This window comes from Lampris incognitus, chromosome 1, assembly GCF_029633865.1.
Source record: "Lampris incognitus isolate fLamInc1 chromosome 1, fLamInc1.hap2, whole genome shotgun sequence".
NCBI lineage: Eukaryota > Metazoa > Chordata > Actinopteri > Lampriformes > Lampridae > Lampris > Lampris incognitus.
In genome coordinates this window covers 127,701,689-127,729,031 of record NC_079211.1, presented here as the reverse complement: position 1 = coordinate 127,729,031, position 27,343 = coordinate 127,701,689, and the positions used below count along the sequence as shown (strand labels likewise).

At 43.9% G+C, this 27,343-nt stretch overlaps 1 protein-coding gene across 1 annotated transcript in view; it reads left to right on the top strand.

Annotated features, from left to right (window-relative positions):
- The first annotated feature begins 285 nt into the window (after positions 1-285).
- The window catches only part of LOC130122579 (dual specificity testis-specific protein kinase 1-like), a 48,240-nt gene continuing 21,182 nt past the window's right edge, over positions 286-27,343 (top strand). The window contains exons 1-4 of the mRNA XM_056291510.1: positions 286-409; positions 1,052-1,167; positions 23,160-23,353; positions 24,786-24,907. Coding sequence (XP_056147485.1) covers positions 1,137-1,167; positions 23,160-23,353; positions 24,786-24,907 — 347 coding nt within the window. The 5' untranslated portion in view covers positions 286-409; positions 1,052-1,136. The remainder of the gene's footprint in view (positions 410-1,051; positions 1,168-23,159; positions 23,354-24,785; positions 24,908-27,343) is intronic.

Sequence of the window (27,343 nt, the reverse complement as noted above, 5' to 3'; positions counted from 1 at the left end):
AAAATCTGACACCCACCCGCCCCGCGCCTCTGAAGCAGTGGGTGGCTCTTCTCGTCGCGTGGGTGGAGTTACATCTACCATAGCGATGAAAACGGTTCCTACGACAACCCATAAACCATGCGTTCCCACCCCCCGGGTCCCCCCCCCTTACCGCTGCACGGTGGTTGGTACGTTGGTTGGGTGGCGCGCACGCGCACACAAACACCGTTCAGCTCAATGACCGACTTGCACGCTGCAGGAGCCGCACTGTGCACAGAGCTCGTCTCTATTTGCTCTGAAACGATTGGACGCTTAAAAAAACCAGCGATGCACGCAAAGCAGAGCACAGCCTGATCGCTTATATTTTAGCTTGTACACATCCGATCTATACTTTCTGCAAAACAAGCGAGCAGGACTGACATCAAACCTAGTAAGTATTCCCTCGTCGTGTATTGTACTATGTCTGTGTAAAGTTTATAATCTTCTGTTCCGTTATAACCAACACCTGTCAGTCTGTTTATCTCCGTTGCCACTTTCTGTCAGTGACGGTCTGTGGTTTCAGTCCATTGAAACAACCCTTAAGTGCAGCGCTGTTTGATATAAAACAGTTCGTGTCGCCATGAAATGCAACAGATAACTTTCGTCATCGTCGACTTTCCTGCAACATTACTCCCGATTCTCCAGAATGTCCATGAAAGAAACTAACATGTTACACTCGTGGGCCAACCTTGATATCAGTTTATATATCTATAGATATATAAACTGATATCAAGGTTGGCCCACTGGAGATATATATATATATATATATATATATATATATATATATCTCCAGTGATTCAAGTAGATTCTTTAATGGACAGTACAAGCTTGTGACTCACTGGATTATTTTGCTCCTTATTTGTTGAGCACTTTCCCTACCGTTGAGTGTTTCTTTTAACGAAGTTACACCCACACCCAGCTCTTGTTTTAAATGTTGCATGTACGACTGCAAATGTGTGTTGTGTAAAGTCTTATGTTTCCTGAGATGTTTTGTTTTGGTGTTTTTTTGTCGCATGTATGTGGTTTTCCCCAGTTTGCGGACACAGTTAAAGCGTTGCTGCCCAGCATCTCTGGGTATTGTCAGCTGGCGGATAAAGTTTACCCACCCCTCCCTCAAGATGCATATGAATAGCTTATTAAATCAATGGAGTAAGTACTGTAAAACTCAATTTCCACACTTCTTCCAATTGTTTGCGCTGCAGAAGTAGCTTTTTATGTATTATGACTGACTAACTGAACTACCCGCATGTTAGATGACCAACTTTTACAGATGGTAGTACACACTGGTCAACCAGCTTTACCATGTCACTGTAAACAGTAAAAGGGAAAGTACTCTACAGTTGCCTGAAGGATTCTTACAAGAAACATGATGTAGTATACACAGCACACTTTCTGACATCGACTTGAGACACTCCTGCTCAGTTTCGGCATCACACACGCTTGATGTCACGCTTTCTCATATATTGACGTAATTATGCCTTATGTAAGCCTACTTGTGTGTGCCATCGAGTTTTTGATGACCTAAGCTTAAAGCAAGAGCACCTTTCCAGACCATACGCATGTCTAGCTTTGCATTGTCCCTATATAGAAAGACCTTAGCTCAGCATGCCGCCTTTTTTAACCTTGTTCAGAAACGTTGTCTCAGGAAAGTGTACCGTTACCTGTCCTGCATGTTCAACAGATCCTGGATCAGCTTCTGATGCCTATTGTTAGGATGTGACTGAGAAAAGGAAATTGAAAGAGATCTCGTGGTTCACGTCAGAGAGCAACATTCCTGAAGGCTGTGGTCGTTCTTGGCTGTTGGATTTAGCGATACACCTAATACAGTATTACACTGTACATTAATTATGCTGGTATCATATATCTTGGTTGATATCAAGGGCGGTACACAGAGTTTCCATTTGCCATTTGCACATGTAGTGGGGGGATTTCCTTAATGGAGGAAAATGGATAATACGTCAATCATTTTCATCACATGACCTCAGACACACATGGTGTTAGTCTGTATTGTTTAGTAAAACTATGGGTAAGGATCATTACCTAATGTCATCCTATGCTTTAGGACATCATACTTCAAACTAGCATACAAAGAGATGAGTACTGTTACATCCCTGGTATGAGTGGCTGCTTAGTCAGAAGGGGGAGAATGTGACTGTTCAGGTTGCACAACACCTTTGTAAACCAGCCGCCTGTGTTTGTTTCCTCCATCCCTTGACTGAGGACAAGAGGTGGGATCTATGTGGATACTTGCCCGTCTGAGCCTGTGCTGTATCGCAAATAGATGGATGAAGGGGATATAGAGATAGAAAGAGGAAGTGATCCTAGAGATGGGATTTAATGTAAAATTGGGATTTGATGGGGATTCCCTCTGGGCAGAGATCACGCTGTTGATCAAAATGTATTAGCGGTTAAGTCCTCACCTCACAGATGGTGCACACTGTTGTGGAAGAATTTTCCAACAGCAAAATAAATTCTCAAAGTAGGCACTTGTAGAGTGAAAAGTTCAGTTCGGTTTAATCTTGCAATTGCGGGCAAGGGAGTCCAGTGGTGTACAGTAGTTCTGATGGACTGGCTCCCCGAATGTAAAAGAGCAATTCTTTTCGTACAGTGAATAGCAATATACATAGGATGTACCAATAGCAAGGTGAAAACAATATAAATGAATTAACATTGAATACCATTGGGTTTGACCTGAGACATAGACTGGTGTTCTTTGGATAAACAACAGCATGTAGAAAGGGTGATCGTCTCATGGGGTGAGAGAGGAAGAATCCCCTAGGAAGTAATTATGAAGTGATGGATAAGTCAATAAGGCTCAAATTAAGTAAGCACCTATGTAGAAAGGTACCCAGAACTTGGTGCCTTCCTGTCTGAAGGAAAGCACTTGATTATTAAAAAGGTGAAAAAATATACTTCCCCGCTGTCCATCACTGTACCCTAAACAACTTATACTCCACTTACACTGCAAACATACACTTATAAATCTTGTGCTTGAAGTGAATTAACTCAAGGTCTGGGCATTGATGTGCTTTCTAAATGAGCAATATCCGTTTTTATTGTATGTGCTGGAAGTTGAGTCCCCAGGCCTTTCTGTAAGGGTTTTGGGTGTTACCCACCACAGACTCAACACAACCCCGCCCTCATTGGATTGATGGTTTATGGTATGCTGCTGTACAATTACATCCATCCTCCAAGCTAAGCTCAACCGAGACACGTACTGTATTCCTCCAAGCACATTAATTCCACCCTCTGTTTAATCACTTTAAAGAAAAATAATCCCACAGCTTTATTATTAGTAAATTTTTTACTTTGCAACCATGTCTGCTGTTTTAAATACTGCATTCAGGAATACTAATGTTGCTCATGTTTGAGTTCTTACAGAGGTCGTCTGTTTCTCAGAGAAACACAGGGGTTGGCTTGGTTCATCCAGAGGATGATACTGATGGGGGAGAGCCATAGAGACAGACAGTTATACACTGTGCACATCTTCCACATTTTGTCTGACCTCCAACTCTGTTTGCAGCCCACTCCCAAGCTCTACAAAAGGCATTTTGTGAGCAGAAAGCAGTTGGCACACAGTTGATCCATGATGATAAAGTGAGGCCTCCCACATTTTGGCATGCGGTCAGGACAGGACAGTCCATTCTGCTGTGGGCTAGAAATGGTGGTTTGTTTGGATGTATTGCACATCCATGAAGGAAAATATTTGGCAGATCTGGTCAGCATCTCAAATTACTGGATGCCCCAAATTCATCAAGTCTTTGTGGGAGAAGAAATCCAGTGACCACATGTTGTTTATGAAGCTGAAAGTCACTCATTGTTTGGAGTTGATGTGCTTGATGTTGTAATACAGCAGTCATTTTGCATTGCAAAACATGTGTACCTGATATCTTTTGCCACATTGGGCCAATGAATGGTGCATGGCATTCTTATGTAGGACCCAGTGGATAGAGAGTTAGAGTTTGGATATGAGAGTGCACATATGGGCGAGATAAATTTAATCTAATGCTCTTTAAAGGCATACTATGTAACATTTCCGCATTAAATTGTCTAAAAATGACTATACTTGTTATATATTTTGTTGAGTTGTGTGCTTGCATTATCCCAAATGTTTCCATCAATGTTCAAATCCAGAGAAATCTGTACAGAGCGTTCATTTGGTTGCCTGTCAATTGCGTCATATCCCCTTTACCCCCGCCAGTTGCTAGAACTTCCGGGGAAACACCAGATTTATTTTATTTATTTACCCCCCCCTTTCCCCGTGCACCGTCCCTGGAGGTACTGCAATACCAGGTCGATGCGTGGAGTGGCGCAGATGAACTAGCTAGCCAGCCTCTCTGTTGTTTACTATTGTTTGTATCGGTCTCTCGTAATGGAGCACGATCAGTCATTGCCGTTTGCCCCGCGTTCTGTCGCCGAAGCTGATCACATAAAGCGTAAACGTACAGGTGAACCAAACACCCAAGAAGATATAACGTCACAACACACTCATCACATTCAACGTTCAACACTCCTCAAGTTATATTTAGTATTGTAAACTACTAATAAGACACGTTAGCCCCTAGCTAACGGGTCTGACCCTTTAGCCGAGCGGTTAGCGATGTCGCCTTGTGGTGCAATACACCTCGTGTCGAATCCCGCACAGGGCAAGAAAATAACCGGTTACATTGGTGGCAGCGGTGGGATCCGGAAGTGTGCAGATCCTCAGAAGTCTCTTCGGAGCGCGGGGATAACAAAACGCGAGGGCGCGCTTCCGGGAGAGGGTGACGACTGTAAACTACTAATAAGACACGTTAGCGCCTAGTTAACGGGTCTGACCCTTTAGCCGAGCGGTTAGTGATTTCGCCTTGTGGTGTATTACACTTCGTATCGAATCCCGCACCGGGCAAGAAAATAACCGGTTACAGAATGATTGTTTTGACCACGGGTAGCAGCGCTGGGCTACCCCACGATTGAATTCGCCACATAACGCTAGCTACTAATGGTAAGTTTGCAAATAAACGTTACGTTAGCTAACGTTACTCATGGCTATTTCACGTTAAAATGAAATGACATAACATTAATAAAGATGACTAAATATAACGTGAATACAACTTTAATACATTACTTCGCCCATGCCATGAGTCATGCCAGATAGATTTTAAATGAGGACAGATCCCATGCTACTTCACGACATCGTTAACTCCGTCTTTTGTAGTTTTGATTGAGAGACCCCTAGCGGCAGAAATTATGTACTGTGCGTTTAACTTTTATGTAGGATTCAAAATTGTGGATGGGATGCTTCTAATATGGTTTCTGTCTGATGTTTTTTTCTCTCTCTCTTTCCATTAATTCCTTCCCTGGACTTCTCCAGACAATCTGTCATTATCCAGAGCCATAGAGATTATAGCTTCCCTTCCAATAGTGCAGTGGTGAAATCGGTGAACACGCACAAACGTAAAATAGACATGATGCTAATTTTACCACAGATTTAATATTTTCTTAGCCTGAACGTTGCATATGTGTAGGAATTATTGAGAAATTTGCATTAAAGATGGTCTTGTGAGGGTATTTATTGTATTGAAGGGAATATTAATCATTTTGACTAACTGTTGATTTGGGGCACCCTTTCTTAACTGCAGCATTTCAAGTGAGTCTGTCTTAAGCAGGCATAGCAAAAAGTTAAGAGCTCCAAGTGCCTTCATGCAAACTGAACGCAAATAGACTTAAATCTCCACATCCCCATAGCACCTTTTGAGTATTGCAACATCCTTACTTCATTAATGGTAAGAAAAGTGTTGGAGCCATTGCACTTTACTTGCATTCTTATCAGTTTAGAAACTCTCCTTAGACGGTGTTCTTGACGGGTTCATTGCAGAAGTAATAATAGGTGCACAATTGTGTGTATGGTTTGCCTGACTGAAGGAAGCACATTTTTGTGAGTGTTCTTGGTAGCATGTTTGAGACACTTCTGATTTTTTTCTTTTTAGTTGTAACTGAACTAGTTACAAAAACCCACCACAGGAAGAAGACCGCATACAGAGCACACATTTGGTGAGCTCACGTTTCAAACAGTTCTCTGTTAGGAAAATTAGTTGACTTATAGTGGAACAGGAGAGTTTGCTTACAGTAAGAATAACTATTAGGAGGGTGATTTCCATTTGAGAGGAAGTGCCGTGTAGAGGGAAACTCCTGTCCTTCATCTTACACGTTAAATGGTGTTCTTGAAGTGTTGTTATCCATCCATGGACAATAAATTCATCTTCTCATCTATTCCTCCATCACAGAAGGGTCAGATTGTGCCTGCTGCAGGACGCTCCTACAGCTGGTAGCGATCATTGTCTTATCTAAGGCCATTTTATGCTGTTTGTCATGGAGGAATGAACCCAGGTTATTTGGGTTGAAATGCTGGGCCTCTACTTTGTACAAATTAGAAAAGGATTCACTCAGTGCAGTATTAGAGTAAGTGATGTGGTGAGATTTATAATTCTCCTTTCATTGCATTAGCATGTAGGTGTAGCATGTTGTTTCCCGTAGGAAGATATACAATGCACCACAATGAAATGTTCTAATGCCTCAAAATAGTTAAGTTTATTTCAACTTATAATAACTTAGGATACAGACAGACAGGCAGATTTTAATGTGTAGCTGCTTGACACCTGTTTAAACCACATTTATTATTGTAGATTAAATCATTGTGGGAGCTGATGAGAAAAGAAAGGTACTTTTCTCTTCAAGCCTACCTTAATCTTTGTAGTGGTCTCTGTTGGCACTTTGCAGTGAATATAAATTGGTGGCAGCTGTTACTATACTATTGCACCCTTTCTTACCATTATTTCTTTCCACTATCATTTGGTGTCTACTGTTTCAAGGGCATGTCCAGGGAGTGGCCAGGGGTGGCCCATGTCACCCCTGCAATCTAATTGGCTAACATCCATCCATCCCTCCATCCATCCATTATCCGAATTTCAACTGGAGCACCCACTCCAGTTGAAATTCGGATAATGGGTGGATGGAATTGGCCATACTAAATTGCCCCTAGATATGAATGCGTGTGTTTGTGTGCGTGTTAGTGTGTGTGTGTGCGTGTTAGTGTGTGTGTGTGTGTGTGTGGCCCCGGTGTACTGGCCTGGCGGTCTGTCCAGCTGTCCAGGGTGTCTCCCCGTCTGTCCCCAATGACTGCTGGGATAGACTCCAGCATCCCCGCGATCCTGAGCGCAGGATAAGCGGTTCGGATAGTGGATAAATGGATGGACGTTGCAAAGGCGTGTCAAGGGAGTGGCCAGGGATGCCCCCCCGGCAATCTAATTGGCCACCCCATTATCCTAAACTATGACTGGCTATCTGCCAAGTCAGAGGCCTAGCGTTCATTTATAGGTGTAATTCAGTCTTAAGACTGAGAGGCAGTAATGCGCGAGAGTAGTGTCTAGCCTGCCAAAAGCTCAGAGAAGAATAAGAATAAGATCTCGTTTTCATTTGGAACGGAGCACGCCAACCACACGTCAAGAAGTCTCCGGGGACTTTGGGCTACATGTGTTACGCTGTTCTCGTTTCGCTACTCGCCGCTCCTGGAAGATGTGAGTAGACTCTTTGATACACATACTGTGCCAGTGATTAAAAACAGTTTTAGCTGTAGTAAGCTAAAAAGTTTGCCCCGTCTTTTTGCACATCCTTGATAGGGAGGCCCGCGACCCTGACAGCAGGATAAGCGGGTTGGATAATGGATAGATGGACGATAGGGAGGAACACTGATTTGAACGGGGAGTTAAAGAGGCCATCTATGTGAAAAGGGAACGACCATCCCTGAACCGGGGGGGGGGGGGCTAAGAGTACATCTGTCACCATGTTACAATGCTGTGATTGCAAACGTTCCCAAATCCTCTGTGAAGAGTACACATGGCCACTGAAACTAAGTAGTGGTCACGCCCATATTTGCATATGATCGGTTGGTTTCCGTCGTTACGCCGCTGTATTGTTTATAAGGGGGGGGGGGGATACCGGCAGTCAGTTTAGACTGAAGAGGTCACTTAGATGGGTGATGAAACATTTCTGTCAATAAACGTTGTATCCAGATGAACTGATTCAACCTTCGTTGACCCCGTCTTTTTTGATTTTCTTGATAATGCGGTGGAGGTCTGTCATCATCTCAGCTAGCAAACCTGTCGTCTTTATTTGCTTATCGTCAACGATGCTAACGCTAGCAATGCAAATCTGTCTTGTGTAACTTTGTAGGCCTGAGTCAGTTTTGCATTTCGCATTCATTCATGCATATGCTATCAAATGAATTGTGCAAGATATAAAGTGACAGGCATCATGCGACTATAACAGCATGAAAAGAAAGCAGAACATGCAGATTTATTCAAAAGAAAAAACCCCAAAACAGCAAAGCAGGACAGAGCAGCCAGCTGTGCTTTACAGTCACAGGATGAGAGCCAGCTTGACACTGGTAGGGAGCAGGAGCCTCCAGCTTCAGCTGTACACACGGGTATGTAAAATCTTGATAATTCCAGATGTATCTTTTGTAGGCACTTATTTGATTGCCTTGATAATATCAATGACTTTGTGGTTAATTGCCAGACATTTATTTATTTATGTTTTAAGTTAAACTTTTTACACAGGAATGTAAAACACTTGTAATGTTAGTAATTAAAGTAGATATGGGTAGTGGAGACAAAAAAAGGTAAATTAATGCTATTTGGTTTGTGTGTGCATGTATGCATGCATGTGTGCACTGCCACCCTGGTACAAGTCAGTGCCCCACTTGGGCCACCCCAGTCAAAAAAACACTGGACAAGCCACTGTACTGTGTACTGTTGAGCCCTTTTCTACTTGCAGTTGCTACTTTCTTCTCTCATGGTGTAATTTGCCTGTTTTACAATTTTGTGGCAACATTAGTCTACTTTGTACTTTGCTTTTCCTATTTATCATCTCGTGATATAAGGTGCACTTACACTAAACACACTCTGCATGACATGCACTCTCCCTTCCAACCACAATATTTGTTGCAATAGCAGAGTGGTGCTGTTCGTCTGGTCACCACGGGAAGAATGTCTCTGTATGCATGTATATCTGTTCTTCGATTTTCTCGACAACTGCTCATCCAAACAACTTCACACTAGAAACTGCACATCCTCGGGTCCTCAGCAACGCACCCGCCAAGTTTGAAGTCGATCAAATGAACTGTTGTCAAGAATACCGAAGGACAGGCATACAGACAGAGATTGTTTCCATTTCAGTTAGATTTTAGTTAGATATGATTACTATGTAACAAAAGTACTAGTACTACTACTTCATAGTAAGTAGTACTACAATTTCATATTTCCAAACACTGCGTCTCAGTTGCTTTCAAACCCCAAATAACACTGCACCAGAAATTGGTCCATCCCGAGGATCGGGTCCCCCACCACAAACAGGGTGAATAGTACACATGGCCGTTGTAACTCTAACTAATGGTCACGGCAATTTGCATATAGAGTACTACTATGATATGATTACTATGTAGCACTCTATGAGGCCAGTTGGTAACACTCGTATATAGTATGTACTAATTGCTGACTCTCTTGTAAGTTGCTTTGGATAAAAGTATCTGCCAAATGAAAAAATGTAAATGTTTGAAAGATTATTTTATCATTTCTCAAAATTAAATAGTTTTTATTAGAGATGTGTTGAGTTTTGTGTGACAATAGCAGCACGCCCTGCAATGTGACTTTGTCCAACACGGGGGATTATGGTTAAGGCTGAGGGGGTTAGCCATGACTTTGTGTGGTGTGGCTCTGGTTGTCCCTGTCTTATTGATTTGATGTTGGCCCAGAGAACACATGATCTGTGCCGGCGGCCCCTGCCCTGCTGCCTAAAACTGCAGATGCATGCAAACTCATGCAAACTCTGAGGCTCCTATGTCTCGAAGACTTGCGTCTCAGCGCTTAGGAAGATCCATGAGGCAATTACTATTTAATGTGGCTAGGGATGAGTACTGAGTGCCCAAAGAGGTACCAGGTAATATTTCTGCTTTAACATATCATTAAATTCATTTAGGTCGCATAGTGTGATGGCTGTTAGAGAATGACACGATCACGTTTCAGATCAGTTCATGGTAAGTCTTGTTTTCTCTGTGCATATTGTCTGCTATTGGACACCAAACCTTTAAGGAAATAATGATTGCTTTACTGCACACATGTAAGTATAGCAATTTTATTTCACCTCATCTGTGAACATACCTCCTCTTCTTCCACAATAGTCTTTTGAGCAGCAACATGTAAATAAATGTGTTACTCTAAAGGAAAAAAACCCCACCTTGGTTGTCTTTGCGACAGTTGAGGTAAAAGACGTTGCAGAAAATGTAAAAGTCATCTGGTGCCACTTTAAGGTTCCGGTACCAGAGAGGAAGTCACCAACCGAACCGATAAGGTCTGTGCTAATGGTGTGTCGCCAAAGGTCACACAAATATATAAGTAATTTTGGACAGCGGTCAAAACAATGAGTGATGAGAGGTTGCTTTTCTACCAGAAAGAGATATGTTGATCTTTCTACAGGAAAAAAAAATGGTTAAACGTCTGTGGTTTCTGTACTTGTTCCAGTACATTATGATGCATTATGGTACAGTATGATGCTGCCATGCCTATAAAGTTGATGTCTGGTTGATGCCAACAATAAAAACATTCTGCTCATCAAATATGATGGTGTTGTTGATATTTGGCAGTTACTGGAGATAATAAACATTTTTTTTAACACATTGACCAAAAAAATAAAAAAATCGGCCCTGTGATGGCCTGGGGGCCTGTCCAGGGTGTCTCCCCGCCTGCCGCCCAGTGACTGCTGGGATAGGCTCCAGCATCACCACGACCCCTGAGAGCAGGATACGCATTTTGGATAATGGATGGATGGATGGACAAAAAAGAAAAAAAAGTTAAGCAGTATCATCACGCACTGGTATTGATAAGAGCTACTGGTATCATACTTTATCGAAGTCCTGAAGATACCCAGCCCTCATTGTGGCCTGGTTGAGGACAGTTTGTACTTGTCCAAGTGCAAGCAGACACAGCCAAAAGGTTTTCACCAGATGTCTGTTTAAGGGAAATGAATAATCTGGAGAAGCAGAGTTTCCCATGTTGAATGCACAAGATCACCTAAATACTAAGGATGCAATTTATAACAAAGTCTGAATAGAATCAGAACTGTCAAGATATCTATTACTGGACACACAGGCGGGTGACAAATGAAAGGAAAACCCAACATAAAGTGTCTTAGTAAGGTGCTGGGCCACCACGAGCCTCCAGAACAGCTTCAGTGGTCCTTGTCATAGATTCTACTGGAGGGATGAAGACCGTTCTTCCAAAAGATATTCCCTCATTTGGTGTTTTGATGATGGTGGTGGAGAGCGCTGTCTTAACACGTCGGTTCAAAAGCTCCCATAGGTGTTCAGTTGGGTTGAGATCTGGTGACTGTGAAGGCCATAGCATATGATTTACATTATGTTCATCCTCATCAAACCATTCAGTGACCTCTCGTGCCCTGTGGATGGGGGCATTGTCATCCTGAAAGAGACCACTCCCATCAGGATAGAAATGTCTCATCATAGGATAAAGGTGATCACTCAGAACAACTTTGTATTGATTTGCAGTGACCCTTCCCTCTTAAGGGGACAAGTGGACCCAAACCATGCCAGGAGAATGCCCCCCACAGCATAACAGAGCCCCCGGACCCCCTCACTGCAGGGGCCACACATTCAGCTTTTTCCTTTCATTTGTCCCCCGTGTGTGTGTGTGTGTGTGTGTGTGTGTGTGTGTGTGTGTGTTCAGGTGCCAGTTGTCATGTTTCGTAAGCCAGTGTGTGTCTCTCATAGCATTCGTCTTCTGGCAAGTTCCTGCATTCTTGCCAAGTTCATTAACACGACTGTTTTGTGTGAAAAATAGCAGATTTGAGGAAATCTGCAGGGTTACTTTTATCGTCTTTGGTGCAACTTTACGGTATCCGCTGTGTGACTTTTATCATCTCAGTATGAAAGTGTGAGACCAACGTGAGTCATCCGCTTTTGACGTCAACTCCTGGTGTAATTCCCCTGGAAATGACATGGCCCATGCTGAAAGAGAACCCTTTTAGAAATTGTTGTTTTCAAGTGCCTGAAACCCCACACTGACAAGAGACTCAAGGATTCACAAAACACACATGCAAGTATCTGTACTTGTTTACTTACACACACACACACACACACACACACACACACACACACACACACACCATGTCACCCTATACTTGTGGGGACCCCTCATTGACTACATTCATTTCCCAGTCTTAACCCTAACCTTAACCATCATAACTACATGTCTAACCTTAACCCTTACCCTAACCTTAACCTAATCCTAATTCTAACCTTAACCTTAAAACCAAGTCCTAACCCTAAATTAGACCCTTTTCCTCATGGGGACCTATAAAATGTCCCCACAAGGTAGGTGGTATACACACACACACACACACACACACAAATTCTCTTAACTTGAACGAGGCTCGCGTCCTACAGCCCAGTGTAGCTGGGATGTTTCTCTAAGGAGGAAGAAAGGCTGGTGTTGAAAGACAGCGCTCTGGGGGAAAGTCTCACATCGCTGATCAGCTTCAGGGACGTCAGCCGGGCGATGGCTAGATGTGGTATTTCTAGTGAAGGTCTCCGGTCAGACGCAGGTCAAGATCACAGCCAGTTGAGAGGACAGCCCTTTAACCACAGGAAGTTCAGTGTTGTTTTTTTGTTTTTTCATTCCCTTTCCAAAAAAGCACAGTGTTTTCGAGCGGCCTGGGAAATCTTTGGCTCAGGTGTTCGAGGTTTCCGTGTGCCAAATTGAGTTCTGTTGTTGACTCCTATTCATTCAGTGTTGCTTGAAATATGTTTAATTGCTCAAACATTTAAAGAGCGTACGGGAAGTGAACACGAACACTTGGCTCAGATGCAGGACACGTAGGCTACGCCTTTCACGTTGTACATATGTGTGTGCTATATGAGCAGTTAAACATATTTCTGCGTTTCCACCTTCTACTTTATTTGTTATACTTTTGACATATTGAGGGCCCCTTTTTCCAATCTTTGTTAGTGGACAGGAAATAAATGTTGACAGTATGTTTGAATAGATTTAAACTAACGTAGAGAACAACAGTGGACAGGCTTGTCACGCGTTGGAAATAACTGGATAATTCATGTTTTTGAAATATTGACCAGTTAGATTGCAGCTTTATTTATTCTTTTTTTTCCCGCAAAATTGAATTCATGAGTGGAGGGCTACTTACTACCATACGCCTTTTTGTCTTTTTATATATATATATATATATATATATATATATATAAATAAGACACCTCTCTGTTATTCATCAGTTATTATTCTCCAAATATGGATAATTTAATACAAACAAAACTATTTTGCAAGTAGAGATCTCAGCTTGGCTTGTTTCATTGTAACTTTAATAGAGAAGTTTTAATACTGTGCTTTGTGCTGCAGTCAGAATGTGGATGCAGGTCCAAGTTGTCTTCAGATGTGGACGTCTCCTTTATGAGTGTGTGAGCTGTCTTTAAGGTGAATGAGGCCTGCGAGGTTTTTCACCGGTCACTGTGACATCAGCTCTGACAGGGGAAATACCAGATGCAGCGTGGAGGATGTGCAGCGGTCTGTCTCTTGTACAGAGAGGAGGAAAGATAGAGTGCAGAATCAAAGCGAGAGAGAGAGAGCGAGAGAGTAAAATAGTGTGAGAATGAGACAGAGATTCAGAGACAAACAATAGTGAATGACGGGAAAAGAGGAGAGAAAAGAGAAAGAGGGAGAAAAAAAGTGAGAGAGAGAGAGAGAGAGAGAGAGAGAGAGAGAGAGAGGGAATGACCAACACACACACAGAATTCTGTTCCCTGTGTAGTGTAGTTGAATATTACTCATATTTATTTTGATGTTGCTTCACTGCAAACATTATTCTATTGATACTGTTGTTATTTTATCAGATTGCTGTCAGAGAGGAACAGAAAAATGAAAATTGAGCGAGAGAGGGACAGAGGAGGTAGAAGAGAAAGAATAAGTGCGAAAGAGAAAAAAAGAAAGGAGGAAGTGAAAATGTTAAAGGGAGAGTGCGAGATAGGGTTTGAAAAATAGACAGAGTTAAAGAGAGGGGTAAATACATGACAGTGAATGAGAGTGGAGATAGAAGAGAGAGAGCGAGATGATAAGGCTGCACTGTAAGCATTTCTCTCGTAACACACTATGTGGTTAACACACAGTGGTTGTTGAGTAGAGCATCGTGTGTGAACAAAGCAGTGTGTGTGTGAGCTTTTCCCTGCTGATGAATAGCCGGGGTCTATTCCTACTTGATTGACAAAGCCCAGCCAATTGTGCCAGCGTGTGCTTTACACCAGCATCATTGCCCGACTAGAAGCCTGTTGCCCTGAAAAAACAAAAAAAAAACAAAAAAAAAAACAACAAAAACATACACAAACTATGACTTTCAGTGTAGCCCGAGCAGTCCTCTGTTGCAGAAATCGGGTCGGGTCTGCTTCTCTTTCAGGTCATGTAGCGAAGAACACGGAGACGTGACTTGTTCTCACCATGGAAAGTGATTTTTGCTCCACACCATGTTGATATTTAGCAGAGGTGGGAAGTAACGATGTACAAATACTTCGTTACTATACTTAAGTAGATTTTTCAGGTATCTGTACTTTACTTGAATATTTATTTTTCTGACAACTTTTTACTTTTATTCCCTACATTTTAACACAAATTTCTGTACTTTCTACTCCTTACATTTTCAAAACAGGCTCGTTACGTTAGTTTTAATGCACTCGGGGGTAATTATCGATTATTAACATTATAACCCTGTAGACTCATAAGTCAGTCTCTAAACGCTTAGTGGAGATGAGCTCAGATAGTCTCGCGATACCAGACGGGTGTAATTTTATTTGAAGTTGGAATGGTTAAGAGAATAGTCAAGCTGAACGATTTGGGGGGAAAAGGACTATACCAGTGTTGTCGCTTGATTTTTTTTTTTAATTCATATTTTCAGGGGACAGACCTATCATAAAATGATCTACTTCTCTGGATGATATTAACGGTGCCTTGATGGAGGTCATGGACATTTGAATTCATAAAATGATCTTTTCACCAAGGACTATATTCGGGCTAGACTTTTCAAATTAATCTGTGCCTTCAAGTAAATTAAAACACAGTGATAATGTAACTTTGACTAAAAATAAAGGTGACAGGGTGAAATGGCTGAGCCTGTACTTGTTATACTTTGAGTACATTTCAAAGCCTTTACTTTTTACTTTCAACTTGAGTAAAGAAGTTGAGTCAGTACTTCTACTTTACCAGTCTATTTTTACACAAGTATCTGTACTTCTACTTGAGTAAAGAATGTGTGTGCTTTTGCCACCTCTGATATTTAGTCAGCCAGACTGCTTCCTAGGGTTTTAAAAATAGAAATAAATAAGACTGTTATATATGAGCAGCTGCTTTGTTTGAAGCACACATATCGGTAGCAAATCCAGCCTGTCATTTGACTGTACATATGTAATTTTAGTGTACGTGGATAATTACTTTATATGCAAAAGTTTTTACAAAGTACAGAGAAGAAGCCTGGAGATAGTGTTTAGTTCCAACACAACAGGAAACAAATGTCACCAGCATATTAGCTTAGCTAGCAGGCTAACACTTAGAAATTAACACTTTGTAACGCTACAAATAACAACTTTAATAAAATAAGTAACGGATGATCTGCTGTGGCGACCTCTAACAGGAGCAGCCGAAAGTGGCAGCAGTAGTAGTAGTAGTAGTAGTAGCTGTGAGACATGTCCACTGTTGACATTGACAGTTGATGACCACCATTGAAATTAGATGACATCAACTGAAGTGGAATAATAATAATGTGAATAATAATAGGGAGAGCAAGTGATAGTCTCCTGGTGGTAGCGTCTCTACCTCAGTGTGAAATGGCTTGACTTCTCCATAGGGAGCGTTACTAAAAAAGAAAAAAATCTCAGGCTACATGTCATGGCCGCTCCTTGTTTTCTATGTCTCATGTCTTGCCCTGCTCTGACACCATTCCAGTCCTGACTCCTGTCCAGTTTTCTTCCCTTGCCCATTTGCCCCAAAGCTTATTCAATCAAGTTTCTGTGTATTTAAATTCGGCTGTTTAGTTTGTTCATTGTCAGAGCGTACCATGTCCGTACCATGTCCGTACCATGTAACCGTCATGTAACCTTGTGTTTCTGATATTAAACCTTGTGTTTCTCCTGTTACCGCATCTGGACTTGGGTCCTCAATTCCTGCCCCTGCTGTGACACTACATTGCAATATCAAGGTAGTGATGCCACTTCGATATGAGTCAGCCCTTAATGGTTCTGATTATTTTTGTGCAGATAAAGACAGAATAAATTTTTTCAACAATTTTTATATATATATATATATATATATATATATATATATATATATATATATATATATATATATATAATATTGTAGTCCATTGTTGTACACTGTATATCCAAAAAAGCCTGTGATTACAATAACTATGCTGGTGTGGATTTGTCGTCATTTTTCAAAAATTGAGATTCTATGGGGGCATCTGGGTAGCATGGTGGTCTACGCCGTTGCCTACCAACACAGGGATCGCCAGCTCGAATCCCCATTTTACTTCTGGCTTGGTCGGGCAACCTTACAGACACAATTGGCCGTGTCTGCAGGTGGGAAGCCGGATGTGGGTGTATGTCCTGGTTGCTGCACTAGTGCCTCATCTGGTCGGTTGGGGCACCTGTTTGGGGAGGAGGGGGAACTGGAGGGAATAGCGTGATCCTCCCATGCGCTATGTCCCCCTGGTGAAACTCCTCACTGTCAGGTGAAAAGAAGCAGCTGGTGACTCCACATGTATCGGAGGAGAAATGTTGTAATCTGCAGCCATCCCCGGATCGGCAGAGGGGGTGGAGCAGAGACCGGGACAGCTCTGAAGAGTAGGGTAATTGGCCGGATACAATTTGGGAGATAAAAAGGGGAGAAATTTTTTTAAAAAAAACCAACAAAACAAAAAAAACATTGTTCTGTGCTAGAAACCCAACCACTTGAAGGGTTAGCTGTTCGTCTTCCCTCCCTAGTGTAAATAACATGGCTCTCAGCCAGTCAGATTGCTTGATCACAAACTTTGGGTTCGCAAAGCGAACCCTAGTTATATGAACAACGACAAAATGGCTGAGAGGGTTATTGCATTGTGACATCATCCACAATAGCTCGCTGGAAAAAAGAAAAACGATGGAGGTGCATTCCCCGTGCCAATCCCGCACAATATGACCCCCTGTGGTCATATGTCCTCCCACCGACCCCGTATTGGCACGCCCACCGGAAGCGCTATTCCTCTTTGTAAGTCGAACCATCTCCAACTAAATGAGCACCACACCTGTGGCCTGGGTAGGAGGAGAACGGCTCTATTCTCAGCCATTTTGTCGTTGTTCATATAACTAGGGTTCGCTTCGCGAACCCAAAGTTACATTTCACGTACTCCAAAATGGCTGAGAGGGTTATTGCATTGAACAACGACAGGATTCGTGCCTCCGTTCCCTAGCCGTCCAATGAACCCTTCAAACCCCTGGTGGGAAGGGGTACGCGTTCTGATGAGAGCATCCTAAGAGGCCTGCTCCAGAACAGCGTCGGCAACCGACCGCACCTTAACGTGCCGGTAATAATGCCGTAAGAAAGTGGTCTCACCACTCCAAACCGCCGCCTGGCGGATGACCTCCCAGTCGATACCTGACAACACAGCTATCGACGTAGCAGTCCCTCGGGTAGAATGCGCCTTCAGCTTAGGAGCTGTTTTACCCGCTTTGGTATACGCCTCCGTAATACCATCCACCAGCCAGTGTGCTAGCCTCTGGGTGGAAAGGGCATAACCTGGTTTGCTCACTCTGTAGGTCAAATGCGTAAAGCCCGTACAGGACACGAGAGGTGCAAGCGTTTCTCATCCCTAGTCACCGGTGACGGATGAAACGCGTGTATCACCACCGGGGCCCTACGCGTCAGGACAGACACAGTTTTGGGCACGAAGCTGGGGTCTGTAAAGAGCGTGACCATCAGATCACCAGAAAACACCATCCCCTTGATGGTGAGTGCAGTGAGCTCACAACCCCTCGCTGCGGTGGTAAGTGCCAAGAGCACAGCCAGCTTAGCCGAGACATAATGTATGTCTGCCGTAGACATGGGTTCAAAGGGATCTTTCTCTAGTGCGCGCAGAACAAGGGAAGCATCCCAAGTTTCAGCTCTCGTAAGCTCCTTAGCTGAGAGCTTCTTAGCACCCAACAGGTACTGCGTCATGAGCGGGTGCGTGAAAACCGTGCTACCCTCGATCTTCCCCCCGGAAGAACGTGAGAGCCGATACACAGACTTTGACCGAGGAGAAAGACCATAGTCTATCACTCCTACAGACCTCCACAAAAGTCAGTATAGGGCCAATCCCTACTGACAAAGGGTCCATGTCGCGTTCAGCGCAAAATTGGTCAAATCGATTCCAGTACCCCTGTTACCTGGAATACGTGGAGTCTTTACGCGCCGCTAAGATGACACGAATCACTTGCGCGCTAAGTCCCATAGCTAAGAGCCTGGCTTTGTAAGCATCCACGCCGCTAATCGGGAGCCTCCTATCCAGGGGCCCTCCCGTAGCAGCCCTCCTGCTTGCGTGAGCGCTTCCGCCCACTCCGGGACGTCGAACCGCTCGCCTACTATCCAGGGCACTATTCGCGGAAACCACGGGGTGCTCGGTTCGTACGGGGCCACGAGAACTAACCGACCCCCTGTGCGCTCGAACTTGACCACCAGGTCTAGGAGGCACCTGCGCGGGGGGAATGCGTAAAGCATCTCCTCTGGCCATGGATCTAGTCCAAGCGCGTTGACCCCCAACGGCGCTAGGTCGGACGGGAGCATCGAGTACCAACGAGGGCACTTGTAATTGAGTTTCAATGCGAACAGATCCACTTGAGCTACCCCGAACCTCTCCCAGATCATAGCCACTATGGCTGGGTTGAGGCTCCAATTGTCCGCATGCTGGCCGCCTCTCGAGAGGATGTCCGCTGCTTCGTTGTCCTTCCCAGGAACATGAAGCGCCCTGATTGATAGCGCGTTGCTGTCGACCCAAATCCAAATTTGCATGGCCAACTCTCTGCAACGCTTGGACTTCATACCACCTTGGCGGTTGATGTAGGCCTTGGCCGTCATGCTGTCTGTCATTATCAGTATGTGACGGCCTACGAGATCCTGAGCGAAATGCTGGATAGCCAGCCAAATTGTCTCCGTCTCGCGTGCGTTGATGTGGACCTTCTCCCCAGACGGCCACACTCCTCGCGCTGTTTTGTAGCCAAGGATGGCCCCCCAACCCGAGAGGGACGCATCCGTATAAATCGTTACCTCGGGTCCCCTGGGGCCCATAGGGACCCCAGACATGTCCACGCAGGCTCTGTTCCAGTGGTCTAGGTCCTGCGCTACCACGCGCGGGACCAGGATAAGATGGTTGTTGTACCGGCGTTCGTTGCCGTATTTCAAGAAGTGAACTGCGAACCACAATTGCAGTCTCCTCATGAACAACAGACCTAAAGGAACAACTTGGTGAGCCGATGCCAGAAGACCCAGCAGCCTCCTGATCATCCGATAAGTGACATATGTCCCCGGGACGAAATGTGCTAACGTGGTCCTGGTGGAATGCCATCTCTCTTGCGTAAGGGTTGCGCGCATGGATACCGTATCCAAACTCAGACCCAGATACGTTGCCTGGCACGAAGGCCATGGCGCGCTCTTCTTTATGTTGATAGTGAAACCCATGTACTCCATGAATTCCATCAACTCCTGAGTATGGAGTATTGCTTGTTCCGGCGACCGGGCCAACACCAACAGGTCGTCTAGGAACCATGCCAAGCGCATACCTTTGCGCATCAACACTCCGAGCGCTGCTTTCACACACCTTGTGAATGTCAGAGGAGAGAGGCGATATCCGAACGGGAGGCATGTGTAACACTGACCCCGGTAACAGAACCGAAGATACTTTCTGTGTCTTTCCGCAATCGGACAATGATAGAAAGCATCTTTTAGGTCGACCGAAGTTAGCCAATCGGACTGTGTCACCATTGACAGCAGAACCGGTGTGCGTAGCATTTTGAAACTGACCTTCTCTACATACTTGTTGAAGGGTTTCAAATCTAGGATTGGGCGCATGCCCCCATCCTTCTTGGGGACCAGAAAGTAACGGCTGTAAAACCCGTCTTCTCTTTCTAGGGGAGGAACCACCGTGATTGCCCCTTTCAAGAGTAACTCTGTGAGTTCGTTGTCTAGGATTTGTGCTTCGGCCACCGACCCCGGTTCCGTATGCACTATTCCCAAGTACGGGGGTACAATAACGTTCTCGAAAAGGATTTGGTGTCCGTGGGCTATCTGATCCAAAACAGAAGCCGACGGGACCAATTCCTTCCACCTGTGTAACATGCGTGACAGAGGTCTCGTTGCCTCCTGTACCTTGCTGTTCAGGTAGCGCGCGTAAGTTGCGCGTAAAGGGTCTGGGGAAGCCCCGCCCGCCATGCCCTGCATCCATGGGGGGGCTTCGTCCTTGTAAAGGAGACCCAGATGGGGGAATTGGCGTTTTGAACCTTTCCAAATTACCATTTGACCCATCAGAGAGACTAAACATTGTCGCATCATAGTCCCCTCCCAGGGGCTCATTTGCACTCGGCCCCGTCGATACCTGCTGTAGCGATGGCGGCTTTGCTTTGCTCGACGTTTGATAGGCTGCAGAGCTTGCGCATGTACGCCGTTATCATCCCAGCCGTTGAGACGAGTCCAGCTGCGCGTGTACTGGCGTGCCATGCATCACACGCGTAACGATCCACCTGTTGGCCCCACTGCGAAGGGTGTTTGGGAGTATCGCGAGACCCCACCTTGGTGTTAGGGTTGAACGATAAAACGTCCCTCTCTGGTTGCGGAATTTTCCAGTCTTTGTAGTTCAGGTTCCTAACCTCGACTACTAAGACGTCAACCCCCTTCTGACTGAACTTTGAGGACGATTTAAGTAGCAGATCCGCCTCCGCCCGCTTAAACGCTCGTTCGATGTGAGGATAAGGTGGTAGAGTGGAGTCCCTGACCCTCTCTGCCATTCGTGGAAAATCGGCCACCACCGGATCTTGAGGATTGCCGGGCTCGGTAACGATGTCGGCAGACTTGACCGCTCGCGCGAACAGATCGCGGAAACTGGCGAGGAATGTTTCGGACCCACGTTGCATGGCGTCGCCATCTTTGTTTGGTTGAGACGAACTTGGCTGGTCGTCTTCCACGCCCTGATCGTCTACTTCCTCAGGCAGTGAATCCTCGGGTTCCGCACCCGCCGAATAACATGCCACGGATTCACCAGGGAGAGATAGGATCTCATTGATCCAGTCCTCTCTAACTATCCCGGATGGTGGGATAGCCTCTGGCTCCGGAGGGATGCTAATGCTAGCCGCCGTCCCGTGACTGTAGCTAGGAAGCATCGGAGGGATGTTGCTAGCCTCCGCCCCATGGCTATAGCTAGGTAGCACCATGCTAGCCGCCTCGTTAGCAGGTGCGAAGGGATCTGCAAGTCCCCATCTTTGACGGTACAGGGCAGCCCACCTTTGGCACCCCGATCCTCTGATGGTTTTACAGAAATTGCAGTCGATCTCATTACGGTCTACATCCCTCAAGTAGCCCGTGTAGTGAACATGCGGGATATGGGAGACACAGTCCGGATGGGGGTCCCATTGGAGCGTCGCCGGTTTAACACACCCGCACCAAGCGTAGAATCCGGCCACATCGACCGGATTAACAAACATCTTGGCGATAAAAGGTAAGCTAACTATAAGTTAGTATCTAATATACCAGTATATCACTAGATTACTTGCGTATTTGCAGTTTTACTCTTGGTCCCAGCGAGAGAGAAACAGCCATCGACCGATCTCATTTAGTTGGAGATGGAAAGAGGAATAGCGCTTCCGGTGGTTGTGCCAATACGGGGTCGGTGGGAGGACATATGACCACAGGGGGTCATATTGTCCGGGATTGGCACAGGGAATGCACCTCCATCGTTTTTCTTTTTTCCAGCGAGCTATTGTGGATGATGTCACAATGCAATAACCCTCCCAGCCATTTTGGAGTACGTGAAATGTAACTTGCAGTTGGCAAAGTGTTTGTCCAGAAAAAAAGCATCACACTGTTTGGGAAGGCGGTACTGTTTAAAACTCCCACTTTTGGCTGACAGGTTAAAGTTCAAATCCCTGCGATATCAACACACCACTGAGGTGTCCCAGAGTACCGAACCCCTATTGTACCTACCTACTCATATCCAGTCCATCTGGATACTACATCTCACTCAACGCCTGCCATGTAAATGGCTTTCTTACTGGTCTGTAACTCAGATATCTACTTTTTAATCAGATGTGTATTTTGACCAACTTTCCTTCGTGTGGTTCTTAAAATAGCATTTACAAATAAAAGGATAAAGAAGACACAGTGGTGTCGAGAACTGGATGTAGAGTCAGGTGGATTCCATTGAAATCATAATTGGATTAGTAGGTGATGTATATAGAGTAAAGGGAAAAAAAGCAGTCATACTTCTGCAAATTGAGCATTTTCAAAGCAGCATTTTTATTTTTAGACTTTTGTCTTTGATCCATTGTACGGGGAGCACAAAGCTTTTATTAGCCCTTTTCAGAAAGGCCATTATGCCGGCCTTATTCATTCATTTTGTATCTTGTCCACTCTGAGCCTCTGTTTAGAGACCATTCTTGTTATCTGTCTACCCTGTATCTATATTGAGCTCACATTATTCATTTCTTTGTTTCACTCCATTAAGCGTCGAGCACTTTTCCTGGTTCATGCAGCTAATGCGTAATGGAGGGAAATCAGGCCTTTGTTAGCGTCTCTTTTATCCATTCAACACTTTTCCTGAATATACATTTAAATGCATCAACTGCCCTTTTGGCCATTGCCAACTTGTGTGTGTGTGTGTGTGTGTTGGGGATAGGGGTTCATTTTCTCAGTACAATATATTGTCATTATTTATTAAGTCTTTTAAAACCAATCTTTACTTGAAGTGTGTGTGTTTCTTGTGCATCTGTGTGTGTTGCTGTTTTTTTTTGTTTGTTCGTGCGGATTTGCGACCTTCAGCGGACATCTCCAGGATGTGTGATGTGGATGTGTCCTCGGAGCCAACCAGCCCCACCCTGTGTGGCGAGTCCTCGGACCAGTACTACCATGTGGACCGCTGGCAGAAGCTCCGCACGGCTGTTCGTAAGCTGGAGTTCTGGGAAAACTTCACCGCCGAGCTCATTGGCAGCGGCTTCTTTTCCAAAGTCTACAAGGTACGCATACTCTCCCCTCAGCCAAAGCTTCCTTTGTGCCTTCCCACGTGTGAGCTGCGCCATCAAAGCTGGCTTTGTTACATCCCCCCTAATTTGGACATTCTTGCCATTCCATAACTGGCCCACCGGCGTGCACGGAGGCCTGAACATTAGAGGACCATGGGGGTTTACGCACCGAAACCCAACTGAGATCTTACATAAGTCATGAAATTAGTGCAGGAGCGAAATGGTAGGGAGGGAAGGAATTCATACACCTCTACGCTCTGTCCCTGAGAAATGAGCTAACAACTAGAAGAGACCAATTAAACAGAGTGGAGACTTAGCACGTTCATATTTTAGTGATAAGTGAAAAGACTGAACGTACCTTTGCAGTGCTGACAAGAAACATTTATACTCTTGATGTCAATTTTATTTTCCTGTAAGTGGTTATTCTCAGCGCTGCCAGAGTTGCTGGAATCGTTTCACTTCACAGTTGTTTGCCATTTCCATGCACCTTGCAAAGTGGGTGAAGATGTGCATATTGTACAGTCAGAGCTTTTTGTGAGATGAGAGATAGAAAAACGAGGCCTCACAAACAGATCTGTGATGGATGGTCCATTTTGAACCAAGCTATGAATTGAAAGAAATTGACTTGGGGTCAACTACTGCCCTTGTTTCACATTCTCACATCCACTTGTCAAATTAATTTAACTTGGTCACCCTTCTACATATCCAGTAGGTCTACTATCCAGTTAACCACAAATTAATCTCTACCACTCCTCCTCCTCCTACTACAGTTCTACTATTACTACCAGGGGTCATATTGGGAGCCTCCTTGTTAAACAAATTGACAAAAACCAACCCTCTGTAAAACTGCAGTTCCTCCTTTCCATTTGCTCTGGGTTAAACTGTCAGTTTTACACAACTAAATAACTCCAGGTTGACATACAGCATGTGTTTTTTTTTTTTGTTTGACTCCAAGTTCATGAAGTGTATGATATATAATTTTCAGTGGACATTGTAGTGAATGAATATTGGAATAAAATGAATTGTAAACACAGTCAAAAGTATAATCAGTATAGAATTGCCATAAGGAATTGTGCTGCGTTATAATAAAAAAACAAAAACAAAAGGGAAGTATAATTGCAAAACTAAACCATAAGACCAGACATATTTTTATGAGGTCTAAAATTGTTTTTGTATACACTTCGTTTAAGAAAATATTTCATGGTTAAGAATATGTAGGCATACATTTTAAAAGATGACTGAGGGTTTTTTTTTGGGAGCGGATGGTTGTCCCCACCAGACCCCACCATCCATCCCTCTTGAAATTGTTTTACAAATAGACCGCTGATGACTACTATTACTACAAACAGTAATGATAATAATAATAATACTGAAGATATTTATAAAAATACCATTATCTTAACTTTGACTTCTGTCTGGATTTCAGGTGATGCACACCACCACCCGTAAGGTGATGGTGGTGAAGATCTATAAGAATGACGTGGACCAGGACAGCATCGTACGAGAGATCAGCCTGCTGCAGAAACTCTCCCATCCAAACATTGTCAGGTAATCCATAAACAAAAAGGTTAAAAATATGGCAGGCTGGTCTTGGCACTGTGATATTAGCATAGCAGGATAAACACAACTACAGCTAATAACATTAACAATGGGTCTATGTGATTAAGGGGTGTCATCACATCTATCAGCATTGACAGACAGACAGAGCCAGCACTAACAACTGTCAATAGTACTGTCAATGCTGGTCCTGTGGCACACCTACATCCAACAAACCCATTATGTTATTAGCTGCAGCTGTGTTTATCCTGCTATGGTTTTTACACGGGTTTTAAACTGTAGATGTCAGCAAACTCAGTAAAATGGTTGAGGGTTTAATTACTCTTTAATGAAAGCCAACAGTTACAGAAATCCAGCATGTGGGTTCACACACGCAATCTGCTTCTTCGATTTGAACCAACAGGTAGAAACGTTATTTTGGTTGAATTCTGCGTTTGGTCCAAATTGTCTTTTTGAAAATGAACCAAAATCAAACAAACTACAAGGCTCTGTGTTTCTATTTATTTGTTGTATGATGGCTTAGGTAAACACCTATTATGTCTCCATAATTGAGCCAGAATTGATCATTTAGCATAAGAAGGTTGCAGCTCCTCCTTCGGTTAGCAGCCTTTATGTATCAGTGAAGGATTATTAAGTCCAGTCCCCATGCACTTCTTTCATTGTAAAACCACCAGAGGGACATGAAGACAATGAGCACAAGCTCATTCATGATTTGATCCGGACTATGTGAACCAGACGCCCAATGTAAAAAATACATGCCTATTCATCTTGGCTATCCATCTATAGTGGGATTTTTGAACCAGGCAGCATACGCACCACAAACGAACAGCATCTCAAGACACTGAGGGGGAGACCCATGTTTTCAGGTGGTCTCGGCACAGTTGTTGGAGTTCAGATGACATCTTTCCTACCAGCCCAGAAGAAACAGACTAAACAGACACATGCAGTTCGTACTAAACATGTTGGGTGTGGACACAGCCCCATCTCCTGCCTCCGCCATTCTGCTTTCACTTTGGATCCTGTTGTTCTGAACCATAGTACATCAACTAGCAGAAGCTGTTTGTTGTCATCCCACTGATCATCCAAAGGACAAAGGAGTTATTGTAAGCAGTTGCTGATACTAATAAAGATTGCCTTTGCAGATGGACAACCTGAACTCCACTTGCAGATTAACTCTGTCTAGGGCACACTGGCATACAAAATCCCCGTGTTGTATGCCAAGCCTCCCAACAGCTCGGGTTAAAAAAAAAAGGGAAAAAAAAGATGAGTTCCTTACACACGCTGCTGGCCAGTTTCCCAAATAGCTTTCCTTTAAGCCACAGACACACAGACAGACACAGACACACGCACACACAACACATACCTATTCTGCTGCTACAGTTGCAGTTCGCTTCCTAAAATTAGACAGGATTGCTTTCATACCAGTCATGGACCATACTGCGGTTCACATGAAATCGACTCCAGACTCCTGTTTTAAAGTGGACTCAAGTTCGGTTCAGTTCGGTGATGCAAGTTCAGAAAAAAGCTTTCACACCAATCAAATGAACCAAACTTCGTGTCAAGCAAACCTCGGCCCACACCAAAGCCTCTCATGTGAAACACCCTGAAAGTATTCAGAATGAATAATAATGAACCAACGTGTTTGACATTTTGCCCTCAGTAAAATCACCATGTGCATTCTCTCTCTCTCTTCACTTACTGATGCTCGCCCAACCCCCCCAACTCACTCTCATGTTATCGCTCTCCCTTGGATTTCAGTTTCTGTTTTACAGCTCACTTGCAATTTTTTTTCTTTTTCCCTCTAGTATTGATGTGTATTTTTCCAGCAACACATTTGGAAATAGATTCGCAGCTATACATGTACAAGAATAGAGATAAAAAAAATAAAACAAGAATAATAATAGAACAGGGCTGCAACTCCCTATTTCATTCATTTTCTATCACAAAGTGTACACTGATTTAGTTTGAGCATTTCCTATGTGGTCAAAAAAGGCTCATTCATCTTACTTTGCAATTAACTCAACCTTTCTAGAGGAATTACACCATACAGGTTTTTATACCATTGCGTAACAGTTCAGGGTTTATCTATTACCCAGTTAACCAGAATAGATTTCCTTGCAGCTGATAAAAGACCTCTTATCAGTTTGTTTAAGTTGAATGAGAAATTATCATCAGCTGACACAAGAATCAGAGCAATTATTTTTTTCTTTCATTTTCTTTATGAAAACCAATATGTTAGCAATAGACTCAAAATGATGAAGACCAGACTGAACGGGCTGTGTTGTATACTTGATGATTTCACGCCCAACGTCAGGCTGTGTGAAATCAAATCAAATTAGACCTCAACGCCCGTCATCACCGCCTCTGCTGTGTACAGAGGTTATACAAGACGTAAGGCTGGACGGGGCGTATTAATGTTTGTTTAAG